Source organism: Mobula hypostoma, chromosome 7, assembly GCF_963921235.1.
Source record: "Mobula hypostoma chromosome 7, sMobHyp1.1, whole genome shotgun sequence".
Classification (NCBI taxonomy): Eukaryota; Metazoa; Chordata; class Chondrichthyes; order Myliobatiformes; family Myliobatidae; genus Mobula; species Mobula hypostoma.
Window position 1 is genome coordinate 169,203,352 of NC_086103.1, and position 13,617 is coordinate 169,216,968.

At 44.4% G+C, this 13,617-nt stretch overlaps 1 protein-coding gene across 5 annotated transcripts in view; it reads left to right on the forward strand.

Moving 5' to 3' along the window:
- Window positions 1-13,617, forward strand: part of si:ch211-269e2.1 (cohesin subunit SA-2) — a 158,353-nt gene that overhangs the window by 117,938 nt on the left and 26,798 nt on the right. For all 5 annotated transcript variants that reach the window (XM_063054562.1, XM_063054565.1, XM_063054563.1 and 2 more), the window contains one exon: window positions 7,159-7,283. In XM_063054562.1, the coding sequence (XP_062910632.1) occupies window positions 7,159-7,283 (125 nt within the window). The remainder of the gene's footprint in view (window positions 1-7,158; window positions 7,284-13,617) is intronic.

The following is a 13,617-nucleotide window of genomic DNA, read 5'->3' on the forward strand; positions in this document are numbered from 1 at the left end:
AGTATTAGTTATTTATTAATCCTATTGGTTTAGTTTGTACGGATCGTCTTCTTTTGCACATTGGTTGTTTGGCAATCTTTGTGTGTAGTTTTTCATTGATTCGATTATATATTTTTGACTGTAAATGCCTGCAAGAAAATGAATCTCAGGGTAGAATATAGTGACATACACAGTACTGTGCAAAAGTCTTAGGGACATGTAAAAATTTCTGTAAAGCGAAGATGCTTTCGAAAATAACTAGATGTTTCTAAATATCAAAAAAATACTATAAAGAGCAGCCAACAGTTTTAAAAAACTAAATCAAATCAATATTTGGTGTGACCACCCCATTGTCTTTAAAACTACATCAATTCTCTTAGATAGACTGTTGTGCAGTTTTATAAGAAAATCGGCTGATAGGTTGTGCCAAGCATCTTGGAGAACTTGCCACAGTTCTTCTGCAGTCTTTGGCCGTCTCGCTTGCTTCTGCCTCTCCAGGTAATCCCAGACAGCCTCGATGATGTTGAGATCAGGGCTCTGTGGAAGCCATATCATCTGAAAACATATTAAAAATCGAGGGTGTCTAAGTCTGTTTTACAGTACGCTACATTAAAATAATACATTTACCTTGAACTTTGAACTGTGATGGAACAGGTGACCTCCTATCACTCTGCAGCAGACTGTCACCCCAGGAAATGCTGAGCTTCTAATGGGATGAGATTGACCATAATGTCCTTGTTCTAAATTAAGACAGGAATTTGAGGCTTATCTGATGTGAGTATCTGCGTACCTTCACTTTAGGGAGGTGATACTGTATAAACCTTCAAAGACCATTTCACGGTTTGGTCTCCACGGCAAGGTCTAGCTGAAGATAAACACGAGAGATTCTGAAGGTACTGGAAAACTTGGGTAACACACGCAAAATGCTAGTGCAACTCAGCAGGTCAGCAGAAGTAAACAGTGTAGTGGAGAATGAGACCTGATGGTGATGATCCTGATCCCCAGGTTCCTGATGAAGATTGCGACTATTTATTTCCCTCCATAGACGCTGCTTGACCTGTCGAGTTCCTCCAGTGCTTTGTGTGTGCTACTTAGAGACAGGCACACATCCCAGCCACCTGGCTTCGCTTGTCACCTTCCAGCCTGTTGTCCTTCCCCTCCCTCCACCTTCTTTTTCCGACTTCTTCCTTCTTTTCCAGTCGCGATGAAGGGTCTCAGCCCAAAACATTGATTCTTTATTCCTCTCCATTGACGCTGCCTGACCTGCTGAGTTGCTCCAGCATTTTTAATGTGTTGCTCTGGATTTCCAGTATCTGCAGAATCTCATGGTTTACCTTTAAAACCCCAGGACAGGCCTTCAGACTCCAGCAGGATAATCATACCTTAGAATTTTCTTCCACCAGTCAAACAAGTTGATGTTGAATTCATTGACAGTTGTTTGAGTTGCACCCATCCAGGCATGTGGAGAATAGTTTATCATGGCTTGGACTTATGTATTCTGTTTACAGCAAAACTTGTACGAAGATTATAATTATTTCTTACTAAATTTGAAAAGATGTTTGAAGTGCTAGCAACACACATCAAAGTTGCTGGTGAACGCAGCAGGCCAGGCAGCATCTCTAGGAAGAGGTACAGTCGATGTTTCGGGCCGAGACCCTTTGTCAGGACTGTACAGTCAAAATGCTGCCTTGTGTAATGTGTCAAACAACCACAAGATGGCAGTCACATTCCACCCTACCCTCTGATCTCTGCCAGTCGCTGGACAAAAATTCAGAATCAAAACCAAGTTTATAATCACTGACATATGTGGTGAAATTTGTTGTTTTCTGGCAGCAGTTCAGTGCAATGCATAAAAAAATTAATCAAGTTCCATTAAGAAATATAGTGAGCAAAACAAGGAAGGAAAATAGTGAGGTGGTGTTCGTGTGTTGTCAGCCTCCTGTCCCTCCTCCCTGATGGTAGCAATGAGAAGAGGGCATGTCCTTTATGGTGAGGGTCCTTAATGATGGATGCCGCCTTCCTGAGGCACTGCCTCAACGATGCTAGGGTTGTGTCCATGATGGAACTGCAGTTCTGCATTTTTTTATAGAAGAAGGTCACTTCTTCTTCCAAATATTATGGTCCAGTGGAAGAGCTGTATTTGCATTGTGACTGTTCTTTAAATGAAATAAAATTGGAGGTGACATTCATTTAACAATGAATGCCAGCTTTGGTAGCAGACATCTCCAGGTGATTTCCCTTCATGGTACAGCTTTCATAAGATTTCCCTCTAATTAGACTGATCTTTAGCTGGTGGATCTCCGGGGATCTGTTGACTGGCTGCAGTCTGCCTGTCGGTGCGTTCACACTTTCTACACTTTGGCACTGCAGTGTGGAGTCACGGGATGTGGCGCAGGTCAGATGTCACAGCAGATGACCTCTTGCTTCACCCCTGGACTTGGCACTCAGATCAGTGGCTACATTGAGCTGGGAGGCTGGATACACACCCTCGCTGATCTCTTGTCTTTATGCTGGGCAAGGCAGGGACATCAGACACGGGTTCGTTCATTGCAACTGCTGGAAGTCCGACGTCAGGATCAGAATCTGTGCTGAAGTAGATGAGCGGTTAAGAGTCTATCTTATCAAAGTAGTTTGTTCATTATGTGCCTTGTCGTAATGACATGGGCAATCATGGTCTTCCGTGACCATGATAGTTCTTAGCAAATTTTTCGACAGAAGTGGTTTGCCATTGCCTTCTTCTGGGCAGTGTCTTTACAAGACAGGAGACCGCAGCCATTATCAATACTCTACAGAGATTGTCTGCCTGGTGTCAGTGGTCACATAACCAGGACTTAGGATGTGCCCCAGCTGTCCATACGACCATCCACCACCTGCTCCCATGGCTTCACGTGACCCTGTTCAGAGGGGAGGGGGGGCTAAGCAGGTGCTACACCTTGCCCAAGGGTGACCTGCAGGCCAATGGAGGGAAGGATCATTTCACACCTCTTTTGGTAGAGACATATCTTCATTCCGCCATCCTATTGTTCTAGGTGACCGTTCGATAGTCTTATAATAATGGGATAGAAGCTGTCCTTGAACCTGGTGGTATAAGCTTTCAGACTTTTGTATCGTCTGCCTGATGGGAGGCAGGGAGAAGATCGAATGTCCGGGGTGGGCAGGGTGTTTGATTATGTAGGCTACATCACCGAGGCAGCGAGAAGTTTAGAATCAGAATGAAGTTTATTATGTAATAAAACTTTATGTCATGAAATTCATTGTTTTGCGGCAGCGAGACATAAAAGTAATTATAAGTAACGAAATAAATGAAGAGTGCGAGCGACGAATAACGAGATAACGTTCATGGCTTCATTGACTGTTCAGAAATCTGATGGTGGAAAAGAAGGAACTCTAGCTAAAGTATTGAGCATGTGTGTCTTCAGGCTTCTGTACCTCCTCTCTGATGGTAGTAGTGAAAAGAGGGCATATCCTTGATGGTGAGGATCCTAAATGATGGATGCCACCTTCTTGAAGCACCACCTTTTGAAGATGACCTTGACATTGGAGAGGGTTATGGTCCTGATGGAGCTGTTTGAGCTTACAACCATCTGCAGCCTCTTGTGATCCTGTGCATTAAGGCCTCCGTCGCAGGCAGTGATGTTACCAGTCAGAATGCTCTCCACAGTACATCTGTAGAAATTTTCAAGAGATTAAAATGGAAAGAAGAGCTGATGCTCTAGAGTCTTAAAACAGAAGAAAGGGAGCTGATTGAGGCTCTCAAAGTGCAGATATTAATTAAGAGGTGTGGGGGGGGGGAGGTATGTTCAATCTGCACCTCACTGAATCTCCTGTTTACCATTTTGCTGAATTTTAGTAGATTTTTCACTGGTGAGTTGGCAGAAGTTGCTGCAACTAACTTCCTTTCCATCTGGAGAGCAGTATGAAGTTTATTGTCTTGACTTGGCATGGATTAGTGAATACTAAAGAAAACTCCCTCAATAACGCCGTGGAGATGGAAACTTGAAACCTCCTGACAGACATCTCATTTTGTTCTGGGCAGCAGTCGTATGAGATCATGTGAAAAACGTAACGCTGGTGGTGGGGTTGGTCATATTGGACTCGTTGCCAGTAGCTATTTTGTGAATGACTGATTTCCTCATGGAATTATCCTTTGGTGAAGGTTTAGATTAGGATTGAACAGAGGATATAAACGGTTCAAAGGAACTTTATTAAAGCACAGCTCAAGAAAATTGTGAGAGAAAGTATTTGTGCCTTTTCAAGAGATAAAAATCTTTGTATTAGACAGGAACTTTTGCAAAGCACAGATGCAAAATCTGCTCCTGAATGTGTGGTGACACTTGAGGTCTGCCCTCAGCACATCCTTGCGTGTGTTGGTTATTAACAAAAATAACACATCTCAGTGAGTGTTTCGATGCACACATGACAAATTCAAATCTGAATCTGAATGTGAAATCTGAAATATTGGTCTAGTTTAATGGCGCAGAATCACCCAGACTCAGCCTTGAAACAAGCCCTTTGGCCCATCCGGTCTGTGCTGACCGTTAAGCACTCATTTACACTAATCTGATATTACTCTCCCACATTCTCATCATCTGCCCCAGATCCTAACAGTGACTTACACACAATTTATGGTTAAAGTTCAAAGTACATTTATTATCAAAGTATGTATACTATATGCAACCCTGAGATTAGTCTCCTTACAGGCAACCACAAAACAAAGAAACCCAATAGAACCCATTTAAAAAAAGACCATCAAACATCCAATGTGCAAAAAAAAAACACAAATCATGCAAACAAGAAAAGTAAGTAAGTAGCATTCACAACTGAAATTCAGGAAAGTGAGTCCACAGCCATAAAGCCAGTCAGGGCCAGCTACCCACATGTCTTTGGGATGTGGATGGAAACTGGCGGAACTTAGTGTTTGTAGGGAGAACATGCAGACTCCACAAAAACAGCACCAGAGGCTAGGATTAAGGCTGGCTGGAGTTCTATTAGTTGTGCTACCACTGTGCCATCTACAAGGGTTTAAACTCTAGGGATTGTGGTTGCTTCACATCCACCAATAAATCTGGTAAGAGATTCAGGAGAGAAGTATTTGCAAAGGACATAATCAGAGTAGAGATTTTTCCAAGACTTGACAAGCACGTCCTCTCTGTTCACCTCCGTCAATCTTAGCTTAGCCAAAGAAACTTCAATAGAATTACTTCCCAATGGGAAACCAAACAGTGGGAGACTAAGCAAAGGCAGCATACGCAGACTGCCAGAATTCTGCTTATGCCCTACTTTAAATTTAACAACACGCTTTACAGACAGCTGAATGGGACTGCAATGGGTTAGCCCATCTCTGGGTTTATAGCAGAGGCCGTTGTGCAAAAGTTAGGAAAGACGGTGCTGTCAATTATAAACCCTAAAATTTGGGTCTGTTATGTCCATGATAACTTTGTCATAGTAAAATGCAGTGAAATTGAATTAATTTATTAACTAATCAACGTAAGTGAGAGGAAACTAGCAATCTTCGACATGCTTGTCAGTAGAAACACAGACATCACTTTGGAAACTTACATTTATCGTAAGGGAACACATACAGAACCATCACAGTAACCACCCAAAAGCACACAAAAAGGAGTGTATCAAAACTTTGCTCTGAACACTGCAGCACGGCGGGGCTAAGGGATAAAAAGGAGAAACATCTCTTTAAGGTATTCGCATGAAGCAGATACCCACGTAACTTCACACGTAGATGCCCATGAGGTTAGCAACACACCAATCAGGAAATGAACAAACGGGTTGTCTGTCCATACATTCAAAATATCTCAGAAGTGACAGGCCGACTGCTCCAAGAACATAGAATTTTGGTCGTGCGTAAACCAACAGCAACACTGAGGAGACTACTCTGCAGACCTAGAGAACAAACCAAGCTATTGGACAAGAGCAATGTGATCTACAAAATCTAAAAAGGGGACTGCAGAAAATAGTACATTAGTCAAACTGGGAGAAAACGCTCCACAAGGATCCATGGACATTAACTGGCTGTCAAGCAGCATGACCAACTCTCCCGAGTCTCTACCCACGAAGGTCGAGAAGGCCACCAATTCGACTGAACATCAGTGAAAGTCAAGGGCAAGTAACCATGCGGCATGCAGAAGAATTCCTAGAAACGTGGTTTTCCGCAAATAGTTCTGTACGGAGACGTGTAGACCTCAATCTAGACCACAACGTACGAAGTTCGCCACACAGTCAATTCTCCCCATATCAAAATTGAGTTTCTGAAATGATGACTAATCAGCTGATTGAAAAGTATATAAAGGTCAAGCATTCGGAGAACAATCACAATCAACAGCGCACTGACGATGTCTCTGTGCATGGTGATGGAACGCTTGCAAGTAAATTACCAAGATTGAAGGACAATGCAACTGAGTAGATGTCTCCTACATGAAATAGAGAAGCCAAAGAAAGATAGAGTCTGGCACAATACAGCCTCCTTTAGATCATAGAGATAAAGAATACTCCGTAGATAAGAGTAATCCAATTAGGAAATATTTATTTAATACTGTAGTAAAATCAACTATTGAGAAAATACTTGTTCTGAACAAAGAAGCTAAGAAGCTTCCAGAATAATACTTTGGACATCCATTAGAGGCATATTAAACTGTGATGTACATAAAAGCTACTTAACACACAAGCAGATATTTGATTGTTAAACTGCAAAGGACAAAACAATTAAAATTAAACACTCGGATGCAACGGTGTGGAATGAGCTGCCAGAGGAAGTCGTGGGTGTGAGTCCAGTTGCAACATTTGGATAGGTAAATGGAGGGGTAGAGTATGGAGAGCTATGGTGCAGGTGTGGATAGATGAATCCAGGCAGAAAAGCAGGTTGGCACATACTTGATGGGCTGAAGGGCGTGCTTCTGTGCTGTACCACTCTATTACTCCATTAGCCACAACTCATAGACATTACTTATGCACACAGAGTGCATGGAACGCCCTGCCGGGGGTGGTGGTAGAGCCAGAGATTAGGGGCATTTAAGAGTCTCTTAGACACATGAATGAGAGAAAAATGGAAGGTTGTCTAGGAGGGAAGGGTTAGGTTATTGTTAGAGCAGGCTAAAAGGTCAGCACAACATAGTGAGTCGAAGGACCTGTGTTGTAATGTTCTGTACTCTCTTGATTTCATTACAGATGAAGAAGGCAAAGTGGGTGTTTTGCACAAGAGGAGGAACCTCCTTGCAGCCTTCTGTAAGCTGATAGTGTTCAGTGTGGTGGAGATGGACATCGCAGCCAACATCTTCAAACAGTACATCAAGGTAAAGATTTTCACTCTATCAACTCATTTAAGGGACGAGAGTGCCGTTGGCAGGGTTAACGTTAAGCGCTCAACCCGCACAGTCCTCGTGAAAGCAGAGGTGATCTGCTACCTTGAGCTGCTGCAGTTCCTCTGCGGAAGGTTAAAGTGGGCCAGGCATTCCAACAATTACATCCAGTGTCCATGGAGTGGAGGGGGTAGACACAAGAGATTCTGCAGATGCTGGAAACCCAGAGGAACATGCACACACAATGCTGAAGGAACTCAGAAGGTCAGGCAACATTTATGGAGAGGAATAAAGAGTTGACATTTCCAGTTAAGACCCTTCATCAGGACTGGAAAGGAAGGAGGAAGAAGCCAGAGTAAGAAGGTAGAGGGTGGGGATGAAGTACGCTAGAAGGTGATAGGTGAATCCAGGTGAGGGAGAAGATAGGTGGTGGGGGAGAGGGGATAAATGAGAACCTGGGAGGTGATAGGTGGATAAGATAAAGGGCTGAAGAAGGAAGGAATCTGACAGGAGAGGAGATGGATCACAGGAGAAAGGGAAGGGGGGGCATGACACCAGAGGGAAGTAATAGGTAGGTGAGAAGAAAAGAAGGCGGAAAGGGGGAGCCAGAAAGGGAATGAGAAAGGAGAGAAGGAGTTAGCGGGCGGGGGGGGGGGGAGAAATTCATAGATGAAACTTTTACTGAGGTGGTCACACCCAGAGTGCCGGCTTTAGGTAGTAGAAGGGTGACCAGCTGGGGAGGTAAGGAGAGTAAGCAGTTAGCGCAGTGGTCTTCCACAGGGTCACTGTTGGAGCTGCTTCTTTTCACATGAAATATCAATACTTTTGGATCACAGAATTGATGGCTTTGTGGTCAAACTTGCAGACGATACAAAGGTGGATGGGGGGGTCAGGTAGTGTTGAGGAAGCAGGGAGTTTGCAGAATGATTTGGACAGATTGGGAGAATGGGCAAAGAAATGGCAGGTGGAATATTGTGTAGTGAAGTGTATGATCATGCACTTTGGTAAAAGGAATAAAGATGTAGACTGTTTTCTAAACAGAGAGAATATACAAAAGTCAGAGGTAGAAGGGGACTTTGGAGTCCTTGTGCAGGATTCCCTGAAGGTTAACTTGCAGGTCGAGTCGATGGTAAGGAGGTAAATGCAATGTGTAGCACTTACGCTGCTTGCAGGGATAAGCGCCAAGAGGGATATCATTTGAGAGGGACGAATGGACAAGGGAATCAGGGAGAGAGAGATCGCTGCAGAAAGCAGAGAATGGGTTGGGGGAGTGGTGGAGGTAAATCATAAACAGAAGGAAAAAACACACAAAATATGGGGTAAACTCAGCAGGTCAGGCTGCATCTATGGAGGGGAATAAACAGTCAACGTTTCAGGTCAGGACCCTTCATCACTACTGAAAAAGAAGGGGATCAAACCAGAATAAGATGGCTTCTTCCCCCTTCCTTTCTAGTCTTGATCAAGGGTCTCGGCCCAAAACGTCTATTCTTTACTGCTGTCAATACTGCCTGGTCTGCTGTGTTTCTCCAGCATGATAGATAGATAGATAGATACTTTATTGACTCCAAAGGAAATTACAGTGTCACAGTAGCATTACAAGTGCGCAGATATACAAATATCAGAAGAGAAGTAAGAAAGAATAAAAAAATGTTACCTCAAACAGCCTAACAGGAGGGGGTCATCACCTCCCCGGCTACAGGTTGACTCATTATAGAGCCTAATGGCCGAGGGTAAGAATGACCTCATGTAGCGCTCTTTGGAGTGGTGTAGTTGTCTTCGTTTATTACTAGAAGTGCTCCTCTGTTCAGCCAAAGGGGCATGCAGAGGGTGAGAAACATTGTCCGGAATTGCCAGGGTTATCCGTAGGGTCCTTTGTTCTACCACAGCCTCCAGTGTGTCCAGTTTGACTCCTATAACAGAGCCAGCCTTTCTTATCAGTTTATTGAGCCTGTTGGCATCACCCATGTTAATGCCATTGCCCTGGCCCACCACCACATAGAAGATTGTACTGGTGACAACAGACTGGTAGAACATATGGAGGAGAGGCTGACATACTCCAAAGGACTTCTGTCTGCTCAGGAAGTACAGGCAACTCTGGCTCTTCTTGTACACACCTCTGTGTTGGTGCTCCACTCAAGTCTGTCATCCAAGTGCACCCCCAGGTACTTGTAGGTCCTCACCACTTCCATGTCCTCACCATCAATAGCAACAGGGAGCAGTACAGGCCCAGTGTTCCTGAAATCCGTCACCATCTCCTTTGTCTTACTGATGTTGAGCTGTAGATGATTCAGCTTTCACCATCTGACAAAGTCCTCTACCAGGGCCCTGTATTCATCCTCCCGTCCTCCCTTTATACACCAGCTATTGCTGAGTCATCAGAGAATTTCTGCAGAAGACATGACTCAGTGTTGTATCTAGAGTCTGGGGTATACCAGGTAAACTGGAAGGGAGGTAATACAATCCCCTGTGGGGCCCCAGTGCTGCTCATAGCCATGTCTGACACACATAGCTCTGAAGCCACACAAACTGTGGTCTTCCAGTCAGGTAGTCCGTTATCCAGGATACAATGGAAGTGCCAACCTGCATTTTGTGTATAACCCTCTATTACTGACCTTCGAACTTATGGTTATACCCCTTTGAACTAGTCTTCCCCCACTGGGAGGAAGCTTTTGTACATCTATTGCATAATATTTTAAATTACTCCATTGGGTCACTGTTGCACACTCCAGGAAATGTAAATTGAATAGAAGGCAGCCTTCATCATAAATCTCTGCAAGTCTTGACATCATTTTGGCAAATCGGGACTGGTGTGAGCATTACATCTAGATAGGATTCGACCGTAGCTTTGTACTCATCTTCAGGCCGTTACCTCTTCCTCTTCCTATTTCACTGCCTCCCCCATCCACCCACCTTCCTCCTCACCTGATTTCACCGATTACCTTATCACCTGCCAGCTTGTACTCCTTTCCCTCGCCCCCACTGTGTTATTCTGGCTTCTTCCGCCTTTCTATCCAGATCTGAAGAAGGGTCTCGGCCCAAAACGTTGACTGTATATTCCTCTCCATAGATGCTGCCTGACCTGCTGAGTTCCTTCAGCACTTTTTTTTGGGTATTACTCTGGATTTCCAACATCTGTACAATCTTTTTGTGTTTTGCCAGTGAAATCTGTCTTCTTCAGATAAATAAAAGGTACCTAATGAAAAAGCAAATATGAACACTGGCTCATGGAAAAGCAGAACAATTAGATACCAAATAGAATTTCCTTTTCTTTGGCTTACAATGATCCTTGGAAAAGGATACATGTCTAAATATAGCTCTTGAACTGCTCTCACTGCAGTTTGCAGCATATAATTTCCTTTTATGCAACGTACTTTTGAACTGACTTAATGAACTACAGATTTCACAAGCTTCTGAAGGACTCGGTGAACTTAACCCTCAAGCAGCAGGTACAGCACCTTTAAGCCGATGAAGGTCCGTTGCCATGGCTGGAAATGAGGTGGGGAGGGGGTAGGGGGATTCTAACCCAGCTGAAGTGCAGAGGGTTGAGTCCCCCTTCTACCCAGCACCTTGTTAGCAAGTGTGCATTCCTTGGAGATGAAAATTGAGGACCTAAACGCAAGGGTGGTGTATCGCAGAGAAATGAGAAATTGTTATATTCTGTGTTTTACTGAGGGATAGCTTACTCAGAGTATGCTAGATATGGCGATCAGACCTGAAGGTTTCTCGTTTCACAGGACAGACTGAACTGCTGATTCGGAGAAGGTGGAGGTCTGTATTTCATGATAAATTCTCTGTGCTGCTCTGATGCGGCAGCTTTGTCGTATTTGTGTTCCCCCGACCATGAACACCAAACAATCAAATGCTGACTATTCCATTTACCAAGAGAGTTCTCCTCCATGTCTGCAGTTTACATACCACCAGCGGCCGTCTCGAGTCAAGCGCTTGAGATACTGCATGATGCCGTCACCAAACAAGCAACAGTCCATCGTGATGCGTTTCATATTACAGTCATAGTCATACTTTATTGATCTCGGGGGAAATTGGTTTTCGTTACAGTTGCACCATAAATAATTAAATAGTAATAAAACCATAAATAATTAAATAGTAATATGTAAATTATGCCAGGAAATAAGTCTAGGACCAGCCTATTGGCTCAGGGTGTCTGACCCTCCAAGGGAGGAGTTGTAAAGTTTGCTGGCCACGGGCAGGAATGACTTCCTATGACGCTCTGTGCTGCATCTCGGTAGAATGAGTCTCTGGCTGAATGTACCCCTGTGCCCACCCAGTACATTATGTAGTGGATGGGAGACATTGTCCAAGATGGCATGCAACTTAGACAGCATCCTCTTTTCAAACACCACCGTCAGAGAGTCCAGTTCCATCCCCACAACATCACTGGCCTTACGAATAAGTTTGTTGATTCTGCTGGTGTCTGCTACCCTCAGCCTGCTGCCCCAGCACACAACAGCAAACATGATCGCACTGGCCACCACAGACTCGTAGAACATCCTCAGCATCGTCCGACAGATGTTAAAGGACCTCAGTCTCCTCAGGAAATAGAGACGGCTCTGACCCTTCTTGTAGACAGCCTCAGTGTTCTTTGACCAGACCAGTTTATTGTCAATTCGTATCCCCAGGTAATTGTAATCTTCCACCATGTTCACACTGACCCCCTGGATGGAAACAGGGGTCGCCGGTACCTTAGCTCTCCTCAGGTCTACCACCAGCTCCTTAGTCTTTTTCACATCATAGTTGTGGATTTCAATCAGGCTTGTTTGAAGAAAACCCTGCCCAATTGCCATCAGCATATTACCTGTAGCATCAGAGGTCCCATCACACTAGTCCACTACTATACTATGATAAGGAATGTCTACTGTTCCATGCCCAGACTGCATTTTGGTAAATGTGATCACTTGGCTGTCCTTCTCCTACCTGCATACAGGCAGAGGCTAAAGAGCAAAGCTCCAGAGATTAGGACAATGAAGAGATAGCTGCAGGAGGCAGAGGAGTGCATATGGGATTGTCCCGTCAGTGGACTGGACCATGTTCAATGATTCATCTGTGGAGTTGAATGAATGCACCATGGTTGTCACAGAACTTATGAAAACAGTCGTCAACAACTGTGTCCCCAAAAAATTATTCAGAGTCTTTTCCAAGCCCAGGATGAACCATGAGATCCAGAATCTGCTGAGAGCCAAATCGGAGACATTCAAGTCTGGCTACCGAGAAAGTTACAAAAGGTCTAGGTAAGGTCTCCGAAAAGCCAACTCGCAGGCGGTGGCAATTCCGGACTAGACTTGAATCATGAAAATGCTTGACAGGTGTGGCAGAGTTTCAGCTCTATCACTTCTTACAAAGTGAAATCAAGCAACATGGGTGACAACAGAGCTTCACTTCCAGATGAGCTCAGTGCCCCCTGTGCTCGCTTTGACCATCAAAATATCACAAACATCCACAACCCCCGATGCTGCTGTGATATCAGTCTTAGGCCGGCGAGAGAACATCCTCCAGGAGGGTGAACCCACAGAAAACATCCGGCCCCGATGGGGTACCCGGCCGAGTACTAAAGATCTTTGCTGGAGTGTTCACTGAGATCTTTAACCTCTCACCTTGGCAGTCTGAGGTACCTACCTGCTCCAAGTGAACTTCTATTATACTGGTGCCTAAGAAGTACATGGTGACCTGCCTCAGTGACTCTGGACCAGTAGCACTTACATCCGCAGTGATGAAGTGCTTTGAGAGGTTGGTGATGAAACCTATCAGCTCCTGCCTAAAGAGTGACTTGGATCTGCTCCGATTTGCCTACCGGAACAACAGATCACAGCAGATGCTATTTCATTGGCTTTTCACTCAACCCTGGACAGTGAAAATGCATACATCAGAAGGCACTTTATTGACTACAGCTTAGCGTTCAATACTCCCCTCAAAACTAATCAATAAGCTTCAAGACCTTGGCCTCAAAACCTCCTTGTGCAATTGGGTCCTCGATTTCCTCACTTGCACCCAGTCGGTTCAGATTGATGACAACATCTCCACAATCTCCATCTGCATAGGTGCACCACAAGGCTGTGTGCTTAGCCTCTTGCTCTACTTGCTTTACATTTATGACTGTGCGGCTGAGCACAGCTCCAATGTCATATTTAAGTTTGCTAAAGATTCCATTGTCGTAGGCTGAATCAAAGGGGGTGGTGAATCAGCACATAGGAAGCAGATTGAAAACCTGGCAGTGTGGTGCCACAGCAAAAACCTTTTTCTCAATGTCAACAAGACATTGACTTCAGGGGGAGGAAACTGGAGGCCCATGAGCCAGTCCTCATTGGAGGATCAG